General features: G+C 49.3%; 1 protein-coding gene across 1 annotated transcript in view; it reads right to left on the reverse strand.

Moving 5' to 3' along the window:
* Positions 1-14,622: 14,622 nt before the first annotated feature.
* LOC114701834 (death associated protein) overlaps positions 14,623-22,111 on the reverse strand; it is a 54,239-nt gene continuing 46,750 nt past the window's right edge. Inside the window, exons 3-4 of the mRNA XM_028882031.2 lie at positions 17,006-17,048; positions 14,623-15,847 (exon numbers count right to left, since the gene is read on the reverse strand). Of these exons, the coding sequence (XP_028737864.1) occupies positions 15,734-15,847; positions 17,006-17,048 (157 nt within the window). The 3' untranslated portion in view covers positions 14,623-15,733. The remainder of the gene's footprint in view (positions 15,848-17,005; positions 17,049-22,111) is intronic.

Genomic DNA, 22,111 nt, shown 5'->3' on the forward strand with positions numbered 1-22,111 from the left:
CCAACCTCAGCTGGAAGACCAAGCCCCACATCAGAAATCCAGAACATGGCTTATTTCTCCTCTAGCCTGTGGGCCTCATGGGAATCCGTCACCTCCCACTGAGGCCTCCATGGCCCTGCTCTGTTCCGTCATCCTGATGCCTTCTAATCTCTCTGGCACCCAGCACTGTCAGCAGAAAGCTCCCATCATTCCCAAGGTGATCTCCCATCATTCCCCGTGGTGGGCTCCCATCATTCCCAAGGTGATCTCCCATCATTCCCCGTGGTGGGCTCCCATCATTCCCAGGTGATCTCCATCATTCCCCGTGGTGGGCTCCCATCATTCCCCGTGGTGAGCTCCCATCATTCCCCGTGGTGAGCTCCCATCATTTCCCGTGGTGAGCTCCCATCATTCCCCGTGGTGGGCTCCCATCATTCCCCGTGGTGGGCTCCCATCATTCCCCGTGGTGAGCTCCCATCATTCCCCATGGTGATCTCCCATCATTCCCGTGACTCCCATCATTCCCCGTGGCTACATTCGCTAGCTCCCATCACGGGTGATCTCCATCATTCCCCGTGGTGAGCTCCCATCATTCCCCGTGGTGATCTCCCATCATTCCCCGCGGTGGGCTCCCATCATTCCCATCGTTCCCCGCGGTGACCTCTCACAGGAGGCACCCCTTGTCTGCTTACCCCTTTGACCTAGGAGTCAGGAAAGGCCTTGCCGTCCATTCCCCGGGTTTGGTGACTGTCCTGTGAAATGCCTGCCTGGACACTGCAGATCCGTCCATGTTAATAAGGGCACTGGCGTTTTGACAGGAGAACGTTGAACAATCATGTAAACCCGCTCAGTCAGCTCCGATGAAGACACAGTGTGGGAAATAACCAGCTTTGTTAGACCCAGCCTGGCTCTTCTCCCGGAGAGGCATACGGAGAAGATGCTTGCCTTGCTTAATTAAACCAGATGACACTATGCGTATTCTAAGCTGTGTAAGGAAAGTCTTTGGAGGCAGACAGACTGGAGGCCAGTCCTGATGACATTTTTCCTCTGTGATATGTGTTTTGTTAGTGAATCCATAAATGCTGAACCCAAGCTTGAGCCCCAGGGAGGAGCCTTCTGGGAGTGACTCTGAGCATAGACTCAGTGTCCAGTCTCTTCAGAGCCCTCAGGGATTCCCCAAACCTCCTCTGCTTTCAGGCCCTTCAGACCATCAGGGATATCTCCCAAGACCCCCAGTAATTCCTGATGGATAGTAGAGAAGCAAAATATGGCCTGCAGGGAGCGTAAGAGAGATGTGTGTTTTAAAGGCTTCCTGAATTCTAATCCCCTGGGAAGACAGAGGCTAGACCCACTCAGTATCAGCCTTGTGTGAACTCTGGTGTCATTGAGTTGCTCTGGACTATTGACCTGCAGATGGAGATGTAACTTTGTCTTCTCCTCAGGACCACATTGCAGTCATGGTCCAGGGCACTGTACACTCCACACTTTGGGTATCAGTGGCAGTATCCTCAGGACCAGAGACAGCATCCCAACCCTTTGAGCCAATGTCTTTCCAACTGTCTTGAAGGTCAGGAAGGGTGGCTGATAGCAGAGCCTGTCATTTTCCCATGCTTCGTGTGGAGCTTGGCTGAGGGCTGGCTTTGGACCTTCTGAAAGGAGGGGCCCCTCTACATGGGGCCACGTTGCTTGCCTGCCCTTTGCCATTCAGCTACTTAGAACAGGGAACAAAGCCTGGTAATAAGGAGACATGGCCTACTGTGAATAGGAGAGCCCCCAATCTGCTGTGACACGGCTAACGCCCTAACCCGTCGGTCCTGCTCACTAGCCCTGCCAGATCCTGAGGTTAGAGCCAGGCACTGCTTCCAGAGAGTAACCAGCAGACCAACTGCCCACCTAGTTTGCACCTTTTTTTTCTCACCTATAGGCAGTCAACACTCTTATTACTTTTCTAAAGAAGCTTTGGACAGCTAGGATGCTACCGAAAAGAAAAAAATATGTTTTACATCGTACCGAGACATAGCCCATGTGATTTCCCATGCCTACCTCCAACTAAAGAGTGCATGAGAAAGTATAATTCATGACCCCTCTATAGAGTAAGCACAGAGGAGCCTCCTCTCCCTCAGGACCTGAGTTGGTCTGTCTTAATTTTGTCTACGCTGCTCTAATAAAACACTACAGCAAACACAACTTAAGGGAGAACGTGCTCATTTTTGTTCACAGTTCCAGTGACGGTCCACCACGGTGGGGAGGTAAGGAAGCAGGAAATTAACGGAGCTGGTCACGGCCACAGCGGAGAGCAGAGAGAGAACGCATGTACTCAGGCTTCCCCTCGGCTCTCTTTCTTTGCTCTTGTAAAGTTCGGGACTCCCTGTCTAGGGAGTGGTGACACCCACGGTGGGCAGGTCTTTCCACTTCAGTTAACACAATTAAGACAATACCCCACAGATACGGACACAGACTAACCTGATCTAAACGCTCCTTCACTGAGATTCTCTTCCCAGGTGGTTATAGATTGTGTCGAGCTGACCAAAGAAGCTGCCATATGGCCCATGTGTCCATCTGATGCCCAGATTCTTATCACTGTTTTGAACAAGGATTATGAGTACACCTGGTATCCAGAGTTGGTGAGTTATGAGGTCCATGTCCTCATTCATTCTTAAAGCTGCTCTCTCTTTGGATAACAGCTGCACACAAAGTGGTTGTGGTGATACCAAAACTGTCTTCAACTTCAGAAACTTTCTAGAAGGACCCAGAAAAACAAAGCAAACAGCAAAGGCCATCTATTCTTTAATCACAGGCAAAAAAGAGAGCGGGAGTCAGCTAAGGAAGGAGGTTCGTGGGCAGAGTGTGGCTGAGTTCCCAATGTGCAGTTTCTGTTGTCCAGGGGATGCCTTATCTTCCCACCACCGATGTGTGGCAGTAGGCACAGAGTGTGGCCTTCAGGATGCAGCAGCACTGCGTTGGAGTTTCCTTACCTAGACATGAAAGGCTCACTGTGCATGATGGGACAACTGACATTCCATTATCCAAACCTTGTGGTTGATCTTTTCTGTATTTCTACCCCAACTCTGAGATTATGCTATTAGGGCCCTGCGCTAAGACTGGTGTGGCCCGCCTTTGCCATACCCAAAGTCTTGCGGGCCGCAAGAATGTATATAGAGATTCATCTGTGTATTAAAGCTGAACTTTGACTGGCCAAGATTCTGTCCAAAGGCAAAGCCATTTATTATGAATATTTGGTGTTACCCAGCCTTTAATGTTTCACCTGTTTTCTGCTATGAAATCCTTGCGTGCCCAGACTAATTGGTAAACAGTTCAGCTCCTCACACCTGCTGAACCTACTAAGTTACTAACTGCCCTACTGAGCTTAGGAGACAAGCTGGCTGGAGACACAAAGCTTTGTTTCCTATGCTAATGAAGCTCAGACCATCCCTTAGACTTGAGGAGGCCTAGTGGTTCTCCAGAGCATTTTGAGAACAAAGGAGGTTTTTACATATCAAGGTGAGAGATAAAACAACATTCCTGAGGAGGCAGGGAACCACGTGCCCAAGGAAAGAAAAGGCAGGTGATGTAGACAGAGAGAGAACAGCATGGAGAAGAGAAAAGAGAATGGAAGAACTAGACGGGTAAGAACTTGAGAGGAACAAACTGAGATGGGGAAGAACTAGATTGAAGGGTTAGAAGAGAGTACTAGAGGAACAAGATGGGAGATGAGGAAGAGCCAGATGGGGAAGAACAAGATGAGGAAGAGCCAGATGAGAGAGGAGATGGGAGAGGAGCTGATAGGGGAAAGAACTAGATGGATGGGAACCTAGAAGGGACAGAACTAGATGAAGGAATTAAGATAGAACCTTGTAGCTTGAGTTTTTCCGCCTTGCCCACAGTCAGGACAAATCTCTGTCACCCACCAGTCCCACAGCCGCTCAGACCCAACCAAGTAAACACAGAGACTTATATTGCTTTCAAACTGTATGGCTGTGGCAGGCTTCTTGTTAACTGTTCTTATATCTTAAAGTAACACATTTCTACTTCTTATACACAACTAGTATCTTTACTTCTTATGAGCTTATTACTACTCTATACCTCGCCCCATGGCTGGTGGCTTATCGGCGTCTTCACATGCTGCTGATCATGGCGGCGGCTGCAGCCTCTCCTTCTGCCTTTCTGTCCTTTTATTTCTCCTCTCTGTTAGTCCCGCCTATCCTTCCTGCCTAGCCACAGCCGATCAGGTTTTATTTATTAACCAATCAGAACAACTTGACATACAGACCATTCCCCAGCACAGCCAAGTACAGACCATCTCAAACACCTGCACTCAGGCCATGGTCCTAATCATCCTCTATACGGACCTGCTGGGTAACGCCACAAAGAACCCAAGAAGGGCTCCCACAGGACATACAAATCATCCCACAGCAGAACCTAGAGGAGACAGTAGATAAATATAGAGAGAAATCAGGCAAGAAAGGAGCTAGACATGAGAGCAGAATAAAAGCTGTGTAGAGAGAGAACTATCACAGAATAATAAAGTGTATGGACTAAGGAGTTTCGTGTACATAGATTTATTTCTTTTTATCAAAGATTAATTATCAGCTGGTTGTAGATTCTTCCTGGACTCTGGGAGGGGACTATCGAGGGGCTGGACCCCCATAGTCCCTGATACCAAAGTCACTCTATCAGGTATGACATAGGCCATCTAGTGCAAAGAGACACAGCAAGGCCTTTCTTTGGGCCATTATTCCCTCTACATCTGGCTTTATGCTGAAGGAAGAAGAAATTGCAGGAGGCTATCTGATCTCTTCAAATCACACCCCAAGGTCAGGATGTGGGAAGAGAGCAAAGGAAACATCAGAAGCAGGAGAACAGGGAGCTGCACTCACACCCCAGTGATGCAGAGCTGATGCAAGTTTAGGGGGATGGGGGGTGTGTGGTGCATGACAGGTGTCACCACAGCCACATCACCAGCCATTTCTCACTGGCCCTGGCTCCCCACAGCCTCCTCCCTGACCCTTAGACTTTGGACCTCCTTTTTTTCCTCTTTTCTCTTGCACACCCTCGAAGATCTTCTCATGTGAAACTGGACAATCTGTGGTGGAACAGGTCACACACCAGAGCATCTTTCTTCCAAGAAACCTCTGGTGGGTTTTCCTGGTAGTTCCACGGAGAAGCTGAAAAGGAATAAGGAATTCCATTTAAAATAAAATAAATTTAAAATAAGTTTTAAATGGAAACTTGGGCTTTGTGAACATTTGTATCAGGCATGGTTGGGGCCAATTCCATGAAGCGGATAACAACAATACAGTTACAAAGTATCTTCTACACATACCTGGAAAGGCCTTTTAGCATCCTGAAATACAGGGACTGTTACTATTCTTATCTTACAGATGGGGAAACTGAGAGACAAAGAGGACAAGTACCTAGGAGGTCTTGGTACTGATAAGAGGAGATGCTGAGATACTGTGGTGTGTAGATGAACAGTCTTATTAAATAAGAAACACAGAGCCAAATACAGAGGTAAAAGCCCAAGAAGTCAGCAGTAGCTGAGAGCCGATACTAAAAAAAAACCTTTCTTACCTTCACTGCCGCTGCCGTCCTTCCCCTCAGAAAGAGACCTACTTCCTGTGTATCTGTCTTTTTATTGACTTTCTGTTCTGCCTTCTCATTGGTTGTAAACCCAACCATACGACCTCCTTGTCACTGCCTGTCTATACAGACCTCCAAGTCTTCTATGGTTGGTATTGAGATGAAAGGTGTGTGTCTCCATGCTGGCTGTATCCTTGAACACACAGAGACCTGCCTTGTCCTGTGATCAGGATTAAAGGTGTGCACCACCACTGCCCAGCTTCTGCTGTGGCTTGCTATTAGCTCTGGCCCCCAGGCAACTTTATTTATTAACATACAAATAAAATCACATTTCAGTACAAATAAAATATCACCATAGTGGTGCTGGACAGCTGGGTGTGGTGGTACATGCCTATAATGCCAGCACTGGGGAGGCTGAGGCAAGAAAATCAGTGTAAGACAGATAAGCTAAGCTGGTAGATTTGTGAATTTGAGGATAGCCTGGGCTAACATGACACCTTGTCTTGAGAGACAGGGAGAGAAAAAAGAAGATCAGCACTAGAAAGCAGAGAACTTAGTGTCAGATTAACCAGAGCTTTGCCACCTGTTTACTTCACTAAATTTTATTTTTCTTGTCTCCAAAATAACAATGTGTAGCAAGTAAAGTTGCTGGGAAGGCCTGGTACTTAGTAAGTTCAATACACGTGGGAAGGTTGTTGAAGATGGCAATGATGATGAAGATGGAGATCCAGTGTTGGTGGTAGGAGTGTTCTGATGATGACGTTAATGATGATGACGGCAGTCGTGTGGTTGACCCTAGTGGTGGTTTAGCCCCAGACTTTCCTCCAAGGGATAACTGTCTAGTTCAATGTCTCTGTGATTAATGAAACATGGTGCTGGTGATGTTTACGCAGTTTAAACAAAGCAAATAGTGCAGTGCCCACCATTTATCATTACCTCATTATGTTCAGGTTAACTAAATGTCCTTGAAGAAAATACTTGTTCACTGAACTCCTGCCAGCTCTCCTTCTTAGATATGCTAACTGTTTTGTGCCCACAATGTAACAGTCTTTTGGCTTTGTTGTTGTTGTTTGCTGGGCTAACTTAAAAAAATTACTGTGTGTGTGTGTGTGTGTGTGTGTGTGTGTGTGTGAGAGAGAGAGAGAGAGAGAGAGAGAGAGAGAGAGAGAGAGAAAGAAAGAGAGAGAGAGAGAGAGAGAGAGAGAGAGGAAGAGAGAGAGGGAGAGGAGAGGGAGAGGGAGAGAGAGAGAGAGAGAGAGAGAGAGAGAGAGAGAGAGAGAGAGAGAGAGAGAGAGAGAGAGAGGTGGGCATGCATGCCACAGGTCACATATGGAGGTCAGAAGACAACTCTGTAGCATCTGTTCTCTCCTTCTACCTTCAAGCGGGATCTGGGGATCAGACTCAGGTTGCCAGGCTTGTTCAGCAAGTGCCTTGACTCCCTGAGTCATCTTCCGACTCTCCTGGGATAACTGGGGAATTTTTTTCTTTGTGATAAGAATAGCCATAAGAACAGTTAAATCATCTAACTTGCTACAGTGAGGAAAATAAGTATTAAAGCTGGGAAAGAACTTTTTTGATGTGATACCAAAACAATCAGTTTTGGAGGGACAGTCAGCTGTCATCAGTTATTTTAGCACCCCCAGGGAGTGTTAAATGAGTTGGGAAGGCCATTGCAAGTCATTGGAAGGACATTGCAAGACATTCAAAGAAGGTTCCTTAGTTCACATTACAGAAACGTGGCTCTAGATTTTACTTGTTTTTGACAGTTGTTCTTGTTTCACAATTCTCTTTACTTTGAGGTTCTGAGATGAAGCACACCTCAGGATGGAGGTGTCCTGCACTGGCTTCCGGTCATGTCAGGTGAAGGTGGAGGCCACATCATGATAGGGAGTAAAATGGGTGAGAAAGCAGTAGACATTTACAGTTGGCTTGGTGTGGTGCTCTGGCGCTTGTCTTTTACAGCTGTGTGGACTTACCTAGCTGCATTTGTTGCAGCTGAAAATAGAACAACTTATAATGAGAGAGGCGTATCTTAGTGCGACCTACAGTCTGTTAAGGGGGCTCCTGAGATGTAGTATTCATGAGTGGTACCCATGCTTGGGTTGACTTTCAGTGATTCCGCTGCCAAGTCAGCCATGCACCTGTGAGGAATCCTCACCCGTGTACCTGTGAGAAACCCCTCACCCATGCACCTGTGAGCAGGCCTTCACCCATGCTCACCCATGCTCACCCATGCACCTGTGAGGAAACCCAGGAAACTCATAATTCACCAAGCCAGACTTGGGTGAAATCATGTCTTTGGTCTGTCAAAAGTGCCCTCTCAGGGGTGGTTAGGGGTTCGTTCATATTTCTCCAGTTCATGAGTGGTCTTTGCTCTTCAGGACAGAAATGAGGGTGTGTGGAGGGCTGTGATAGGTAACGACTGTGCTATAGACAGGGATACAAGCCAAGGCCTAGGTCCCCTCTCCCTGCAGGCACTCTACCTACTCAGGTGTCTTTCCCAGCAGCCCATTCTCCAGAGAGAGGCCCGCTTTCTTCTTCAGCCACTTGTCTTTTTGCAATAAACCCTGGTAGCCCTGAGGTTAATCAGCTTGCGTGCACACTGTTCACTGTGGAAAACAGGCTGCAACCATTCAGAAAGAGGTTCTGAGACCTTTCTTAGAGAGAATTTAAATAGCTGAGCCAAAAGCCTGTAAGCTTGTCCTGGCTGCCCTCTGTGAATTGGCTGGGGAAGCCACCAGGGGACATTTATCTCGGTTCTTCTTTGTATCAGCATCGGAGAAAACAACCGTTACACTGTAGCTCTGCTGCACGCTCTCCCAGAAGGAAGAGATTTTCTCTATCTAACGCGTCCAGGAGCGAATCTGCATCACGGCAATTTGCTCTACTGTGCTTTGAGGGCTGCGAAGGCTTACGAGCGCAGGCGGAGGCAGCCGCTTCCACTGAACACGCCTTCATCACGGAAACATAGATCATGTGTTTTCAAGATTCCAGATCGAGGGGAAATTGCCTTTGCCTGTTTAGTTACATTATAATAAACCAAAGGGTTCTAGAACAGGGCAGGCACATACGACTTTGATGGTCTTGGCTTTGCTGATCTTTTGAGTGGGACTGCTCTTTGAATGGGGGGGGGGGATGCTACCAACAGCCCTTCCCTCAGCTTCCCAGCTGTGACATCAAAAAATGTCTCCAGACTTTGCCAGATGTTCCCTGTAGGATGATATCACTCCTAGGTACCAACCACTGTTCTTGGGATAATGAAAGTCCTTATTGATTCTCTAAACACCTTCTGTAGTCCCAAGGATCTCTCTGGAAGAGCGCATGAAGGGTTCTTGTGATCTGTGTGAAAAACTGAGCCTTCTGCCTTAGAATGCTGGCCTGTCCCTCTCACGTGACCTGCAGCGGTGCATAACGACAATGCCGAAATGTAATAAAAAATCTCATTTAGGGCTTCTGAGTAGAGTCCCCAATCCTCCCGATGATATTAGTTTATTTTATCAGATGGTGTTGGGTTTTTTCCAGTTGACAATTGGATTTTTTTAAAAGGCATGACAGTTGGATTTATCATAATATTTAGGATTAAAGGGGAGGAAGAGGGAAAAGCATTTTCTCTTGTCATGAATGTACTTAATTGAATTTTAGAATGCCTGTTTGGAAGAGCAAGTTAAATGCTAGACAGAACATTGCAAAGACTTGCAGGCATGTCGGGGCTGTCAGAGGGAAACAGATCCAAAATGCTTTAGATTCAGACAAATATGAGTTGTGGTGATTTCATGTTGGTTAATTTTCTGTGTCAACATGCCATGGTATCCAGATATTTGGTGAAACATTATGCTCGCTGTCTATGTGGGGCCTTTTTTGAATATGGTTTAAATTGGTGGACTTTGACTAAAGCAGATTGTCCCCGATCATGTGGTTGAGTGCAAGCAGTCCCTGCAAGGCTGATGCTTCTGAGAGTCATGGAGGTCTATCACAGAAGCCCTGGGTTCCTATGGCCACCTCAGCTCTCCCCAAGGATGCATCCTACCAGCATAGTCTGCAGTGTGCACCTGCCAGGCTCTGTAGGTTCACAAGCTTCTGTAGGTTCTTTTATAAGTTTCTTCTACTGAGAATGGTGGCTCACACTTGTTTTTATTTATTTATTTATTATCTATCTATCTATCTATCTATCTATCTATCTATCATCCATCTACCTACCTATCTCTCTGTCTATCTATTATCTATCTATCTATCTATCTATCTATCTATCTATCTATCTATCTATCTATCTATCTATGATCTATCTATCTACTTATTTGTGTTTGAGACTTGGTCTCTCTCTATAGCCCTGGCTGTCCTGAAACTCACTATGTAGACTAGGCTGGTCTCAAACTCATGGAGATCTGCCTGCCCTTTCCTCTTGAGTGCTAGGATTAGAGGCATGCACCATCACACCTGATGACTTATACTTGTAATCCCAGCACTAAAAAAGACACAGGCAGGAGGATGGCCAACCTGGTCTATCTAGCATATTGCAGGCCCGTCAGGCCTACACAGACTGTTTCAAAACCACCACCACCACCACCACCACCACCACCACCACCTAAAAAAAAAAAAGACATAAAAGTACAAGAGAGTCTAGTTGGAAAGACAGGGCTTGGTCAAGAATGACAGGGAAACAAGTATAAATCTGGTCAAAATACATCGTGTATATGAGACTTTGAAAATGAACAGTGTAGGGCTGGGAGCTGGCTTAGCATCAAGCGGGCTTGCTTCACAAAGATGAAGACCCCAGTTCAAACCCCTGCACCCACACACAGGCTTGGCTGTGTATCCCTGTGACTCCAGTGCTATGTGGAATGAGACAGTCCCAACACTGTAGCTTACTGGCTGCCAGCCTAGCTGCAGGCTCAGTGAAAGACCTTGCCTCAAGACAATAGGGCAGAGAATGAGAGACCACGACACCTCATGTCCTCCTCTGGCTTCTGCTTGTGCTCAGGGGCATAGCCCTCCACCAGGTGCCCATATACTACACACACACACACACACACACACACACACACACACACTCACACACACAACTACACACACACACAAATAAAAATAAAACCCACATTGCGTATGGATATGAAATTGTAAATAAGGATAAAAAAGTTTCCATGAATGTGCTTGTGCATGTATGTATGCATAGTTAGATGCCACGTAAGAATAGGTGTTTGTTCTGAGAAATGAGCTATGACATGATCTTGCCATCTGCAAACCTCACGTGTACTTACACAGCCAATGACAGGTGCGAATGTCCCTAGGTGATGTAATCTCATGGAAACACCCAGTTCATACAGAACGAGATGTATGAGCCCATCATGGCCACACTATGTGAGATGTGACCGTGTATAGTAACACCCTTTGGCTCTGGTTCTCTGGGGATTCCTGGTCCAGGCCACAGTTAGGATGAAATTTCAAGTGCTCAAAATTCCCAACTGCTGTCTCCTGGCTCTTCAGGAGCATATGGCTATAGATGCCCCTCTGGAGCCTTGTGGAAGGCCTAGGTTTTTGTTTGGTTTGTGTTTTGATCCTGCAGAAGCCAGCAGGATGCCCTGTCTCGGGGAGAAATTTCCTTTTGAGTTTGTAAAAAGCAACATTTAATCAGCACAGCAGTTGGGAAGTTAGGGAATCTGCTGTGGTGGCAGGAGGCAGATGTTTAGAAAATAATTAATTAACCACAAACCTGCTGGGTCTGCTAATATCTGCCCCCTACCCAGCTCTAGGGCATCTGAGTTCCAGGCTCCACCAGGCCAGGTTATGCCCTACTTGACTGATGGCCATTCACTGTCCAGTGGCCAGGGCTACCAGAAGCTGTGGCATGTCCCACCAGTGTCTCGGCTCCTGGATGCACATGAAGGCTTACCTGGCTTCCACACCTGGACATATGGAAGATGGTGGGCGGATGTGCAAGGCAATACTGTGTACCTTCTGGGCTGAGCTTGTGATGTCTGTGTTTGTGGTGCAGCTCAGGATTGGTGATGTCTGACTGTGTTCCTGGTGCAGCTCAGGATTGGTGATGTCTGACTGTGTTCCTGGTGCAGCTCAGGATTGGTGATGTCTGACTGTGTTTGTGGTGCAGCTCAGGATTGGTGATGTCTGACTGTGTTCCTGGTGCAGCTCAGGATTGGTGATGTCTGACTGTGCTCCTGGTGTAGCTCAGGATTGGTGATGTCTGACTGTGCTCCTGGTGCAGCTCAGGTTTAGTTTTCCTGTCTGTTACCCAACCTCCTCTTGGAATTTGATAATTGGACAGAATTCAAAACATCTCTGATCTTGCTTTTTAAATAAGAATGATGGCACATCAAGGTTAATAGAGAACTGTCTCAGCATGTGCAAGCATTACCTGGGGACTTCTGGGAGGTTCTGCAAAGTTCCCTGTGTTATGATGATAAAACTGAGACTGGGGTGGGGGGGAAGATAATCTGCCCAAGGTCTGGTAGGTAACAATCAGACAAAGTAGATCTCAAAACAGAGGCTTATCCTGAGCTCTGCGGTCTGTTGTCCCAGGCTCTCGGAGCTAAGGAAAACCTGTAAAATGGATGCATATCTCTCTACCTAGAACAAATCCAGGACCCATTTGCATTTGGCATCTGCCCTCCTTGGAGGTGAGGAGGCAACATCAGGTTTCCTGTTCTAGCTCCCAGGGTTATTTATGGAAGCTTTCTTAGCCCCGGGTCACCCACTTAGATCCTGGTCTTACTCAGTCTTTCATCTGCCATGTGTGCATTCTGGCATACCTCCCCGCTGCCTCACTGGCACCTCCTCGGTCACATCTCAGTGTTCGCAGGGGAAACGTCTATACCCTCTCCCTCACCAAACCCCAGTGTTCCTTAGTACTTCCATGCCAATGGACCCCAGGCTGCAGCCAGCCTTGGCGTCTCTCCCAGTCTTCATTTCAACCTGTCAAACTCTGATCAGTAGCTCTGCTTGAGGCCACAGAAGAGTCGGCCGTGAGTGGTCTCTTCTCTCCCATTCAAGTTCTTTCCCCACCGACATTCCTGTTAGTATCACTGTCCCCAGCATCTTGGCTACAGGCCTGAAAACACAGCAATAGCTCGCCCCTCTGCCTCTCACACTCTGTGACCAGACAGGCAGCATCTCTTCCCTCCCATGGCCACGTGGCCTGAGGCTTGAGGCTCTGTGGACATGATGGCTCCGGAGTCAGAACAATGTGGATGCAAGCCTCAGTGTCGCCATTAGCTGACAGCTACTTTTAAAGAAGCAACCTGTATTGAGATGTGATTCCCAACGTACACATTTTTTATCTATGTGTGTTTTTCTGTGTGTATGCAAGCATGTATGCCGGTGTGCAGAGGCAAGAAGGGGGGCCTCAGATCTCCTGGAGCTGGAGTGATTGGCGGTTCTGAGTGACCCAGTGTGGGTGCTGGGAACTGAACTTGTGTCCTCATCAAGACCAGCAGACACTCTCTCCTAGCTGTGACTTTCCCATTCCCTCTGCCCACATCCTAACGGCCCTTCTTCTAGACTTCCATTCTGGACATTGCGCAGGGATGACCTTATATAGTGGTGTGGTCTTTTGTGATGGGCTTCTTTGACTGGTGTAGTGTTTCCTGGGGTCATCCATGTTGCAGTGCAGCACATCCATTCCTTTTTATTACTGATTTATATTCTATGGTATGAATAGATAGACCTAATTAAAAAAATTTATTCTTCAGTAGGTAAGGCATTTGAGTAATTTCTGCCTTTGGGATAATGCTGTTATAGAGACTGTGTGCAAGCTTTGTGTAGGCATGTCTTTATTTCTATTGGCCACATGCCAGCAGTAAGTAGCTGGTAGCTCCATGCTGAATTGCTCAGGGCGCCGTTAGATTCTTTCTCCAGGGGGCTGCACCATTTCACACCCCCAACAGTACTGTATGAGAATTTTCTACACATTCTTGTCAGCTCTTGTAACTGTCTGACCTTGGTTTTAGCTAACTTTCCGCAGCAGTATTTCATTGTGGGTCTAAATTTCATTTCCTTGATGACTATGTAGCACAAGATGGCCTTGAACTCACGATTCTTTCTTAGCCTCTCAGGTGCTGGGATTATAGGCATGTGCCACCATGCCCAGCTAGGACATGTCCCTTTTGATGAGCTTCCTGGCCATTAGTGTATCTTATCAGAGAACCGTTTGCTAATGGGACTTTGACACCGACTATGGAGATTTATTTTGCCTTTCCCCCACACTCGAACACACCCACCGATAGGTTACTTGGTGCAAGGCCGAGCCTGGACCACAGACATTCGACGGAAGCAGGAACAGCAGGAGAGGCTGCACCCAGGGCAGTTGCTCGGTGTGGGGCCCGAGCACTTTGTCCCGTGTGTCTTTTCTCTGCCTGTCCGTCCTGGGGCTGGTTCTGAAACCTACAGCAGGTGACAGGGGATGCTGTGGTGTCTACTGACCACACTTAGTTACCAAGAACAGCCCTCTGTCCCTGGATGCAAAATGAAGATCCGCATTGCTGTTCTTTATGACCGGGACACACGAATACCAACAGTGGCCTCCATGGGTGACCAGACTCACCACGGAAGGGCAGGGCCAGAGAGCTGCAGGAGCAGCCACAGGTAAGGTGGCCTTCAACTCCTGATCCTCTCAAGTCCTCCCTGACTTACATGCAGCTGTCAGTGGAAAATTTCAGCGCCTGGTCCCGGGGCTCCAGCCTTAGCAACTGGGATGACTTTCTTGTCTAGGAAGACCTCAAGTAGGTAAATGTCTTGCATATCAAAAGCTGTTCAGCATTACCCCTGGGCTTAGTACTAATAATTTTCCCCCGGAAGGACCTCCCCAGCACAGGACCAGCTGATGGACCCAAGCAGGATATGTCAATCAACTGGATTAAACCTTTCCATCTTCTGACAGTTACAGAAGGGACCAGGCTCGACTTGCCAGGTGGCCAACAGCTCAGCTCTGTGTCTGGGACATCGGTGTTGAGGATATTCATCACGTGTGCCTGTTTGTACGTCCACTGAAGAAACAGCTGGCAGCCCCGGGAAGCTGTGAGAGGGAGTCTCTGAGACATAAGAAGGAGGCCAAGGCAGAATGCAGGAGCTTTATTATAATCAACATATTCTCAATGTCAATGATTAAGAAATTCATCCAGGGAAACATGTCACATCCAGTGACCTAGAGCCCACAGACGCACACCAGAGCTAGCTCAGAGTACACGGATCACGAGGCTGCCCCCCAGGTTGCTGAACTAAAAGGGATTGTGGATGCTTCAGGATTTCTGCAACAGAAGGTGAGAAGGTCTGCACAGGGGGACCTGGTGTTGCCTGCTCTCAGGTCCCTTCCTACATTTGGTTCCACACGACAGAGCAAGGCGGTGGGTTCCACGGCAGTGCTGTGGCCAAGCCTGGGTCGCTAACGTGACCCTTGGTTCACACCATTTCAGTAACTAAGAAGGAAGAGACCGACCAAACAGGGTCTTGAGGTTTATGGCCTGCTCCCTGTTAAGTCCACTGCCGGGGCACCAAATGGCTGTCATATTCAAGGAGCCCGTCCTCCCGCAGTGACAGGGCGCAGGCCTGAATTCCTGAGCGGCTGGTGGAGCAGAGGCTGCACACCGTGACCTGCAGCTGACTCCTCTAAGGCACTCTCCATGAGCAGCACTCTAGAAGGTTCTACAGCTGGCTAAAGGAGCCCTTTGGCTTTTCAGAAAAGCGGGAATTCTGCAGCCATGAACTGAGGGCAGTCCAGCGGGTCCCAGGGCAGGAAGTAAGCACAATTGATGAAAGCCATATCTATCATAGTGTTTTGTTTTGTTTTCCTAACTTTGTCAAATCTCCCCATGGTGGCTTCTTCCTCTTAGGACCAAGAGTAAGGACTTTAAAGGACTGCGTGAGGGACTTCCTCAGCACTTGTCAAGTTCTGCTAATGGCACTTCTGGGGGGGGTACAATGACCCTTCGGTGACACACAACTAGGGCTCTTAGAAACAAAGTTTTGGGGTTTGAGCCTCTTCTAGAGACAATGGGGGTCCACTTTGCTTAGGGGGCTCACTTTGCTTTGTCTTAGGTTTCTGAACTTAGTAAACTGTTCGGAAAGTGCAAGTTCCTTTGGTCAGGGGAGAATCGTGGGGGCGGGCCTGGGTGCTGCTGCAGCTGCAGAGGGTGCTGGGGTCTGGGCGCCGCCGGGGCCTGGGCACAGGTCACTTGCGAGGCTGTTGGATATGCTGCGTTCTTGGAGAAACGTGTTTGTCCATGGAGGCATGTGGCTTCTGGTGGGCCACCTGTGCAGCCGCTGGGGGAAAGTCTTTGTCACCCTGCGAGGAGACAATAGACGAGATGGTTAACAGTCAATGAGGAGAGCGGGGATAGAGAGTCCTCCTCACCCAGCCCCCAACCCAGCTCCGCCAGTTTCCTGCAGGGGTGGGGGATGGGTCAGCAGTAGGCTACTGCTGTGGCTGGCCAGGCCCTGCAGGCCAGCAGAACCAGGGAGCAGACGGTGGCACAAGCCCCCAGGATGGGACAGCGATGACGTTTGCACGTCCGTCCGCCTGGAGAAGACTCAGCTGTTTTCCCGTCTGCATCTGTTTTGTTCACGTGAATCGGGAGCAAGCAGACAAGTCTAGAGTCTCACACTGGGATCTGTGAGCACAGCTGGGAGCAGGCCTGGGCACTGGGTCGGGGTGTGTGTGTGTGTGTGTGTGTTGGGTGGGGGGGGGTAGAAGAACTGGTGAAGCAGCCTGCAGGGGCGGGGCCTGGAGAAAGGGCCTGGCTGTGTTCGGCTTCTCACGCCAGCAGTGGGGTTTGATCTGGACAAGGGCAGTCAGGACCACGTAATCGAGGAGTGAGTCTGTCTGGCCTTATGCAGACATTTAAGATTCTTGCACACAGCAGACCCGCCATGGCTGGCCCCAGGTCTTAGACAGCTGTGACAGTTTTGTCGGCAGAGTTATCCCCAACAATGGGGGCTTCCTTGGACAGTGGAGCTTGGATTCTGAGAGCAGAGGGCTCCACAAAGGTACATGGTGTGGCAGAAAACGTGAGTGCAGTCCGAGGGCCAGCAAACAAAAGCCGTCGGGCAGGACACACACGGGCCTGCCTGGCTGCAATACTACTAGACCTTCACTCACAGATACTGAGCTGGCATTTCAATTAGGTCTCCTGTGTCGTACCCTGTACTGATGTGGGGAAAACGTTTGCGGGTCAGACCACAGGTCAGGAACGGGTGATTCTGCAGCATGGAGGCAGGTGCTCAGCTGCGGGCAGCACGGATTCCTACCCACTGAGGCACGCTCCCGGAAGGAAGTATGCCACCAGCCCCGGGTCAGATGGGTAGCACTGGTGCTTACTGAAGGCATAGGCAAGAAGAGGTCGCACGGGAGTTCATGCGCCACACTCCCACCGGAGCAGGTCAGGTGCAGGACCGCCCCCCCTCCCCGCTCCACCGTCCGTCCCTGTGCAGAGGTCACACTTACCCGGGCAATGACTCCAGAGATGAACACTGTTGGTTTAGGCGGGCTGGAAAACAGAAAGGAGGAAAGGAGGAGTCAATGAATGATTTACACAAGAGAAGAAGGAGCAAAGCGACTGTGTCCAGAATGAGCAGTGGTGGCTTCGGCCGCGCGGAGGGGAAGGTTGTTACTTTGCCAACAACCAGGCTGCGGGGCTCTGGAGCTGTGGGTCTCAGGGGCCCTTCTGAGGTTAGTGCAGGAAGAGAGAGAAGAAACAGACTGTAACAAATAGCAGGTGAATGACATAAGAGCACTCGTTCTTTCATTGAGATGAGCGAGACTGAATTTATGAGACTGTGGAAACAGGCTCCCATGTGGCAGTCCTTTACAGAGTGCCCAGAGCCCATGCTTCTCGCAGTGTCTAACTGGGGGGACTCAGAGTTAATGCAAACTTCTGGCCCTGGTGCACCCTACCCCAGCCCCCAAGTATTATAAAGCCAAATAAATAAATAAATAAAGAAGCCAGTGTCACTTTTAAAAATTATGTGTATGGGCATTTTCCTGCAAGCATCTGCGCACCACTTGTGTGCCTGGTGCTCACAGAGACCAGAAAAGGGTGTCAGATCCCCCAGAACTGGAGGTGCACTGTGAACTGCTAATAGGGGTGGTGGGAATTGAAGCCGGGTCCTCTGGAAGAGCAGCCAGTGTTCTTAACTGTTGAGACATCTCTTCTTACTCACAACTTTAAAAATGTGTGTGTGTGTGTGTGTGTGTGTGTGTAGGTCAGAGCTCAACCTCAGGTGCAGTGAGCACACTCGTTCATTTTGAGACAGGTTCCTCTCCAGCCTGGGACTTGACGCGGGTGGGCTGGATCAGTGAGCCTCCGGGATCCACCTCTCTGCAGGGCCCCAGCATTACGAGTTTTTAAAACTTCTTTACTAGCGCATGTTAATTGTGTAAGTTTTCCTCTGTGTTATCGTTAATTCTTAACATCTGAATTCATATCCAGCTCCCCGAAACTGTCTACAGCACCGGACCAGATACAGCATCAGAGTGGTACGTGCTCACGGAGGGAACAGAGGTGAGCCCAAGCACGTTCAACGGCTGCACTCTACCCCGCCACAGCAGCGGGTCTCCTCCCCATCTTCCTATGGATCTGGTCGCACTCTGTTCTTACTTTTTCTTACAAACGTAGTCACACTGTTTTAGAGTCTGCTTTCTGAACCGAGAATACGGTGAGCATATTTCCACATATGAAATCCCGCTACGTGCACTGATTCTTTTGGACAGATGCATGGTGCACAGCTCAGGGCGCAAGGCACCATGAACGAATGTTCCCTAGAAGAGCCACACCTGTGTGGGAGAGTCTGAGTCAAGACGAGTTTGGGCTCTCTGGTTATCTTAAAGCCACTCATCATCTACCTCTGCATCTGCTCTTGTGACTATTATACAAAACCTTTGAAATGGGTTAACTAAGCAGGACTGCTAGCTGCCACCAACCCCGACGCCAAGAACGCCACTAGACAATGAAGCCTACGTCGCAAACGTCTAGTTCTGCAATGACCCTACCTGATGTGCCTGATCGGGACACTGGTACAGCTGTGTGTGCACTTATGTGCCTGATCGGGACACTGGTACATCTGTGTGTGCACTTATGCATGTGTAGAGGCCAGAGGCCAGCCTTGGGTTATTCCTCAAGCAGCACCTATTTGTTTGAGACAAGACCTCTCACTGGCCTAGAGTAGGCCCGGCTGGCCGGCCAGTGAGCTCAGGGATCTGCCTATGTCCACTCCCCAGCACTGGGATTACAAGGGCACTCCACCACACCTTTCTTCTGTACTGGGTTCTGGGACTCAGGGCATCATGCTTGTGCAGCAAACCTCTCTCCCACTCAAATGCGCTGATTTATGGCTTTCTTTTGTCCAGGTAACCGTTTCCATGGTTGAACAAGTCGTTGGGAGCAATCTGAAGTCATGTTCCCAGACCATAGTAACGTCTACGGAACTCACATTCATCGTCTTGAAATAAACTCTTATTCCCTTGAAGCAGGAGCTGTGTTTTGTTCTGACAGTATGTGGGAGGCATTCGGAGGCAGACAGGGGACAGGAGGTAAGGACAAGGTCACAGCCCAGAAAGACTGGGGCAGAACATGTCCTTGGGACACAGTTGTGCTCCACGCCAGGCCTGCTAGACAGAGGTTGAGGAAGCCTTCCAGCCACCTCCACAGGTTGAGGAGTATCTCCGGCTTAGACCTCCACAGCTCTGTACTTGGGGTCCTTGGCAGGAAGCCACAGGTAGGCTCTGTGTGCGCGTAGGCAAAGGCCCCAGTCTTCAGAAAGGGCACTAGTGTTGACATCCTAAAGACTTCCTCAAAACCACTTGAAATTCCTCAAGTAATTTCTGTTGCGTCATGAGCGGAAGACACTTCACCTTACTAAACAGCACAGAACCCCTGTATCTCTCGGTTTCGCTGAGTGCTTCTGGTGGGGCTAACAGAGCAGAGTCAGTTTGCTAATCCCAAGCCTCCTCATGTAGTGAAGGAGCTGCGGATGTACAGTCTCAGAACGTGCTGGCTACTTCTCACGGGGATCCCCCCAGGAGCTGCAGCTGCTAGGCACTAGCTGCAGGCACTAGGCCCAGCCATCCTACGTGCAGCCAGCTCTGAAAGTCTTTGGGGAGGGCTGCTGTCCTGGTACCAAGGTGAGAGAATAACCAGAGACTGGAAATGATGAGTCTAACCCCTTCCTGCACCCAGTAAAACTTACCATCCTAGTCCCAAGATTCATTGCGTTAAAATGGCTTGGAACTCTGAATTACTTTGTGATAGCTGCCCAAGTCTCCTGGAAACCAGGTTACCAGGGACTCTCATCAGCACCGGCTCTTGGGCATCAAGGACTTTTGATCATACCCCAAGGCTGCCTTGGGTACCATGCCTCTACCTGCCTGCTCTTTTTCCGCTCCAGCCATGGCCTGTGGGTATTTGCTGAGGCAAGCATGACAGGTGGGCGGGGCTTTGCACTATGACTGACAGGAGGTGTGAGAATCAGGACAGGAGGGGACAGGTGTGGAAGCAGCTGCCTGCATGTGGCCCCGACTCTGGGGCAGGTTGCAGACGAGCCCTTTCCCAGCTCCCGCTTTAGCACCCTGCCACTCTGTGAGCCTCTCAAGGAAACAGTCCCATCCTAACCTTAAATGGTTGCAAAGACTTGAGGGCTGGAAGGAGACCCGAGGAGTAAGACTGACCTCGCCCACCGCAGTTATCACAGGCAGGCTTGTGGGAACAACGGTCACGGGTTCTGAGGACCCACAGGAAGCCCAAGGACAACACCGTCCTTGACGACCAAGTCCTGCAAACGCATCTGCCCCTGGACAGTCACCACTCCATCTCAATGTACTCAAAGGGACAGTGGCCCAGAAAGCAGGTTGGGGACGTTTCTGATGAACAGTTGTGCTTGTGGGGACCACTGGGTGGCAGGTAGGAGAGGCTCTGGCTGTCTGTGGGCGCAGGGATGAGAGAGGGTGATGGCCAGCTCTGCAATGTCCTGTACAGTGCAGCTACTTAGGTTTTTCTTTTTTGGGGGGTGGGGGTGGGGGGGAAGGTAATTTCTGGAACACTATCTGAAACGGACCAGGGGCAAGAAGAGGGAACATAAGACAAAATTCCCAACAGCCCTGGCCTCACTGGGGTACAGACAGCCAGAGACCCCGTGGGAAGGGATTTGAGAGGGAGTGAACATAGCAAAATGGAGAGGTAAATATTAAATTTCTCTATCAGATTAACATTAAATATTAAAAATTAATAGGCGCTAAAAACACGAAGTAAAAAGTTCAAATATTATCTTTTCCTAATCTATTTTGGCTATATGTGTTAATATGTTCGCTCTGTTCAGAGGCTGTGGTACCCTGTAGTCCCAGCACTAGGGAGGCTGCAGCAGAAGTTTTGGGAGTTGGAGTTTGGGGTTTGGAGGCAGTCTGGGTCACATGATACATTCCAGGCCAACTTGGGCCAGGAGACCCTGTCTCAAAAAAACAAAACAAAACACACTCCTTCAGTTTACATGCACGTCGCACGTCTAGTGATGAGCACACACCAAGACACCTGTTACTTCCCGATGCCACTAGGAGCCAGCCACACAGCCTCTGGGTGTACAGTGAGCCTGCCACAGTGGCTGAGGAAACATGTGTGGCCGCATCAGCCCTGTCTCTGGCCACGCAGCGACAGCAGCGCTCCATTTGTTCTGGTGAGGATGGTGTTTGTCACCTGGCAAGTGGTGGGTGTGACCCAAGGTCTGCAGTCCAGTCAAAGGGATTCAGAATGGAAGGCGTGGACCTTCACTGTGAACACTTGGTCCGTCTGGCTCTGACGCTGCAGCAGGGACAATTCCAGCCACAATGTAAGCAGCGAGCATGCTGATTACCTTGGAGGTAAAGGATGGCCGTCCCTAAGACCTCAGATGCATCTGATGCTGTTATAAAAATTACCTAGCCAGGTATTGTGGCACACACCTGCAATCCCAGCATTCAGGAGGCAGAGGAAGGAGTTCAAGGCCAGTGTGGGTACTCGAAACTCTGCCAAACAAAACAAAACAAAAAACAAACAAACAAACAAAAAGAAACAAAAACGAAAGCCAAAACTAAAGTACCAAAGCAATCGGGGAGGTCAAGCCCACCAGCATGCTTGCAGTGGAGATTCCTGACTTAAGACTTACACAATCACCTTCAGAGTCCTGCGGGGACACCCTTGAGGCTCTGGTTTGCTCTTCAGGAAAGCCTTCTAAAAGCAGAGTCCCAGGCCTTCTAATCTGGCCTTGAAACTCTATCTAGTTCAGCAGTTAACTAAACCCAAACGTATCCTTTTGTCCATCTGTGTAGCATCCAGTTTAGTGCAGTACGTTCACCATGTTCTGTTAGCATCTTCATCTCCCACGCTGCTTCATCACCCCAGCGGTTCTGCCTTCTTCCGACAATAGGCTACCTCCTCCACACTGCCTGGGGGTGCCTGCCACCCGCGGTACCCACCCGGCTCTTCCTAGGCGGGGCCTGTTGCACTGCCAGCTTCTGTGAAGCTTGGCCAAGAGGCCTCGGAGCTCACTGCCCTCTCTGCCGACCGCCAACGGCATCTTCAATTGC

The sequence above is a fragment of the Peromyscus leucopus genome, chromosome 11 (assembly GCF_004664715.2).
Source record: "Peromyscus leucopus breed LL Stock chromosome 11, UCI_PerLeu_2.1, whole genome shotgun sequence".
Lineage (NCBI taxonomy): Eukaryota > Metazoa > Chordata > Mammalia > Rodentia > Cricetidae > Peromyscus > Peromyscus leucopus.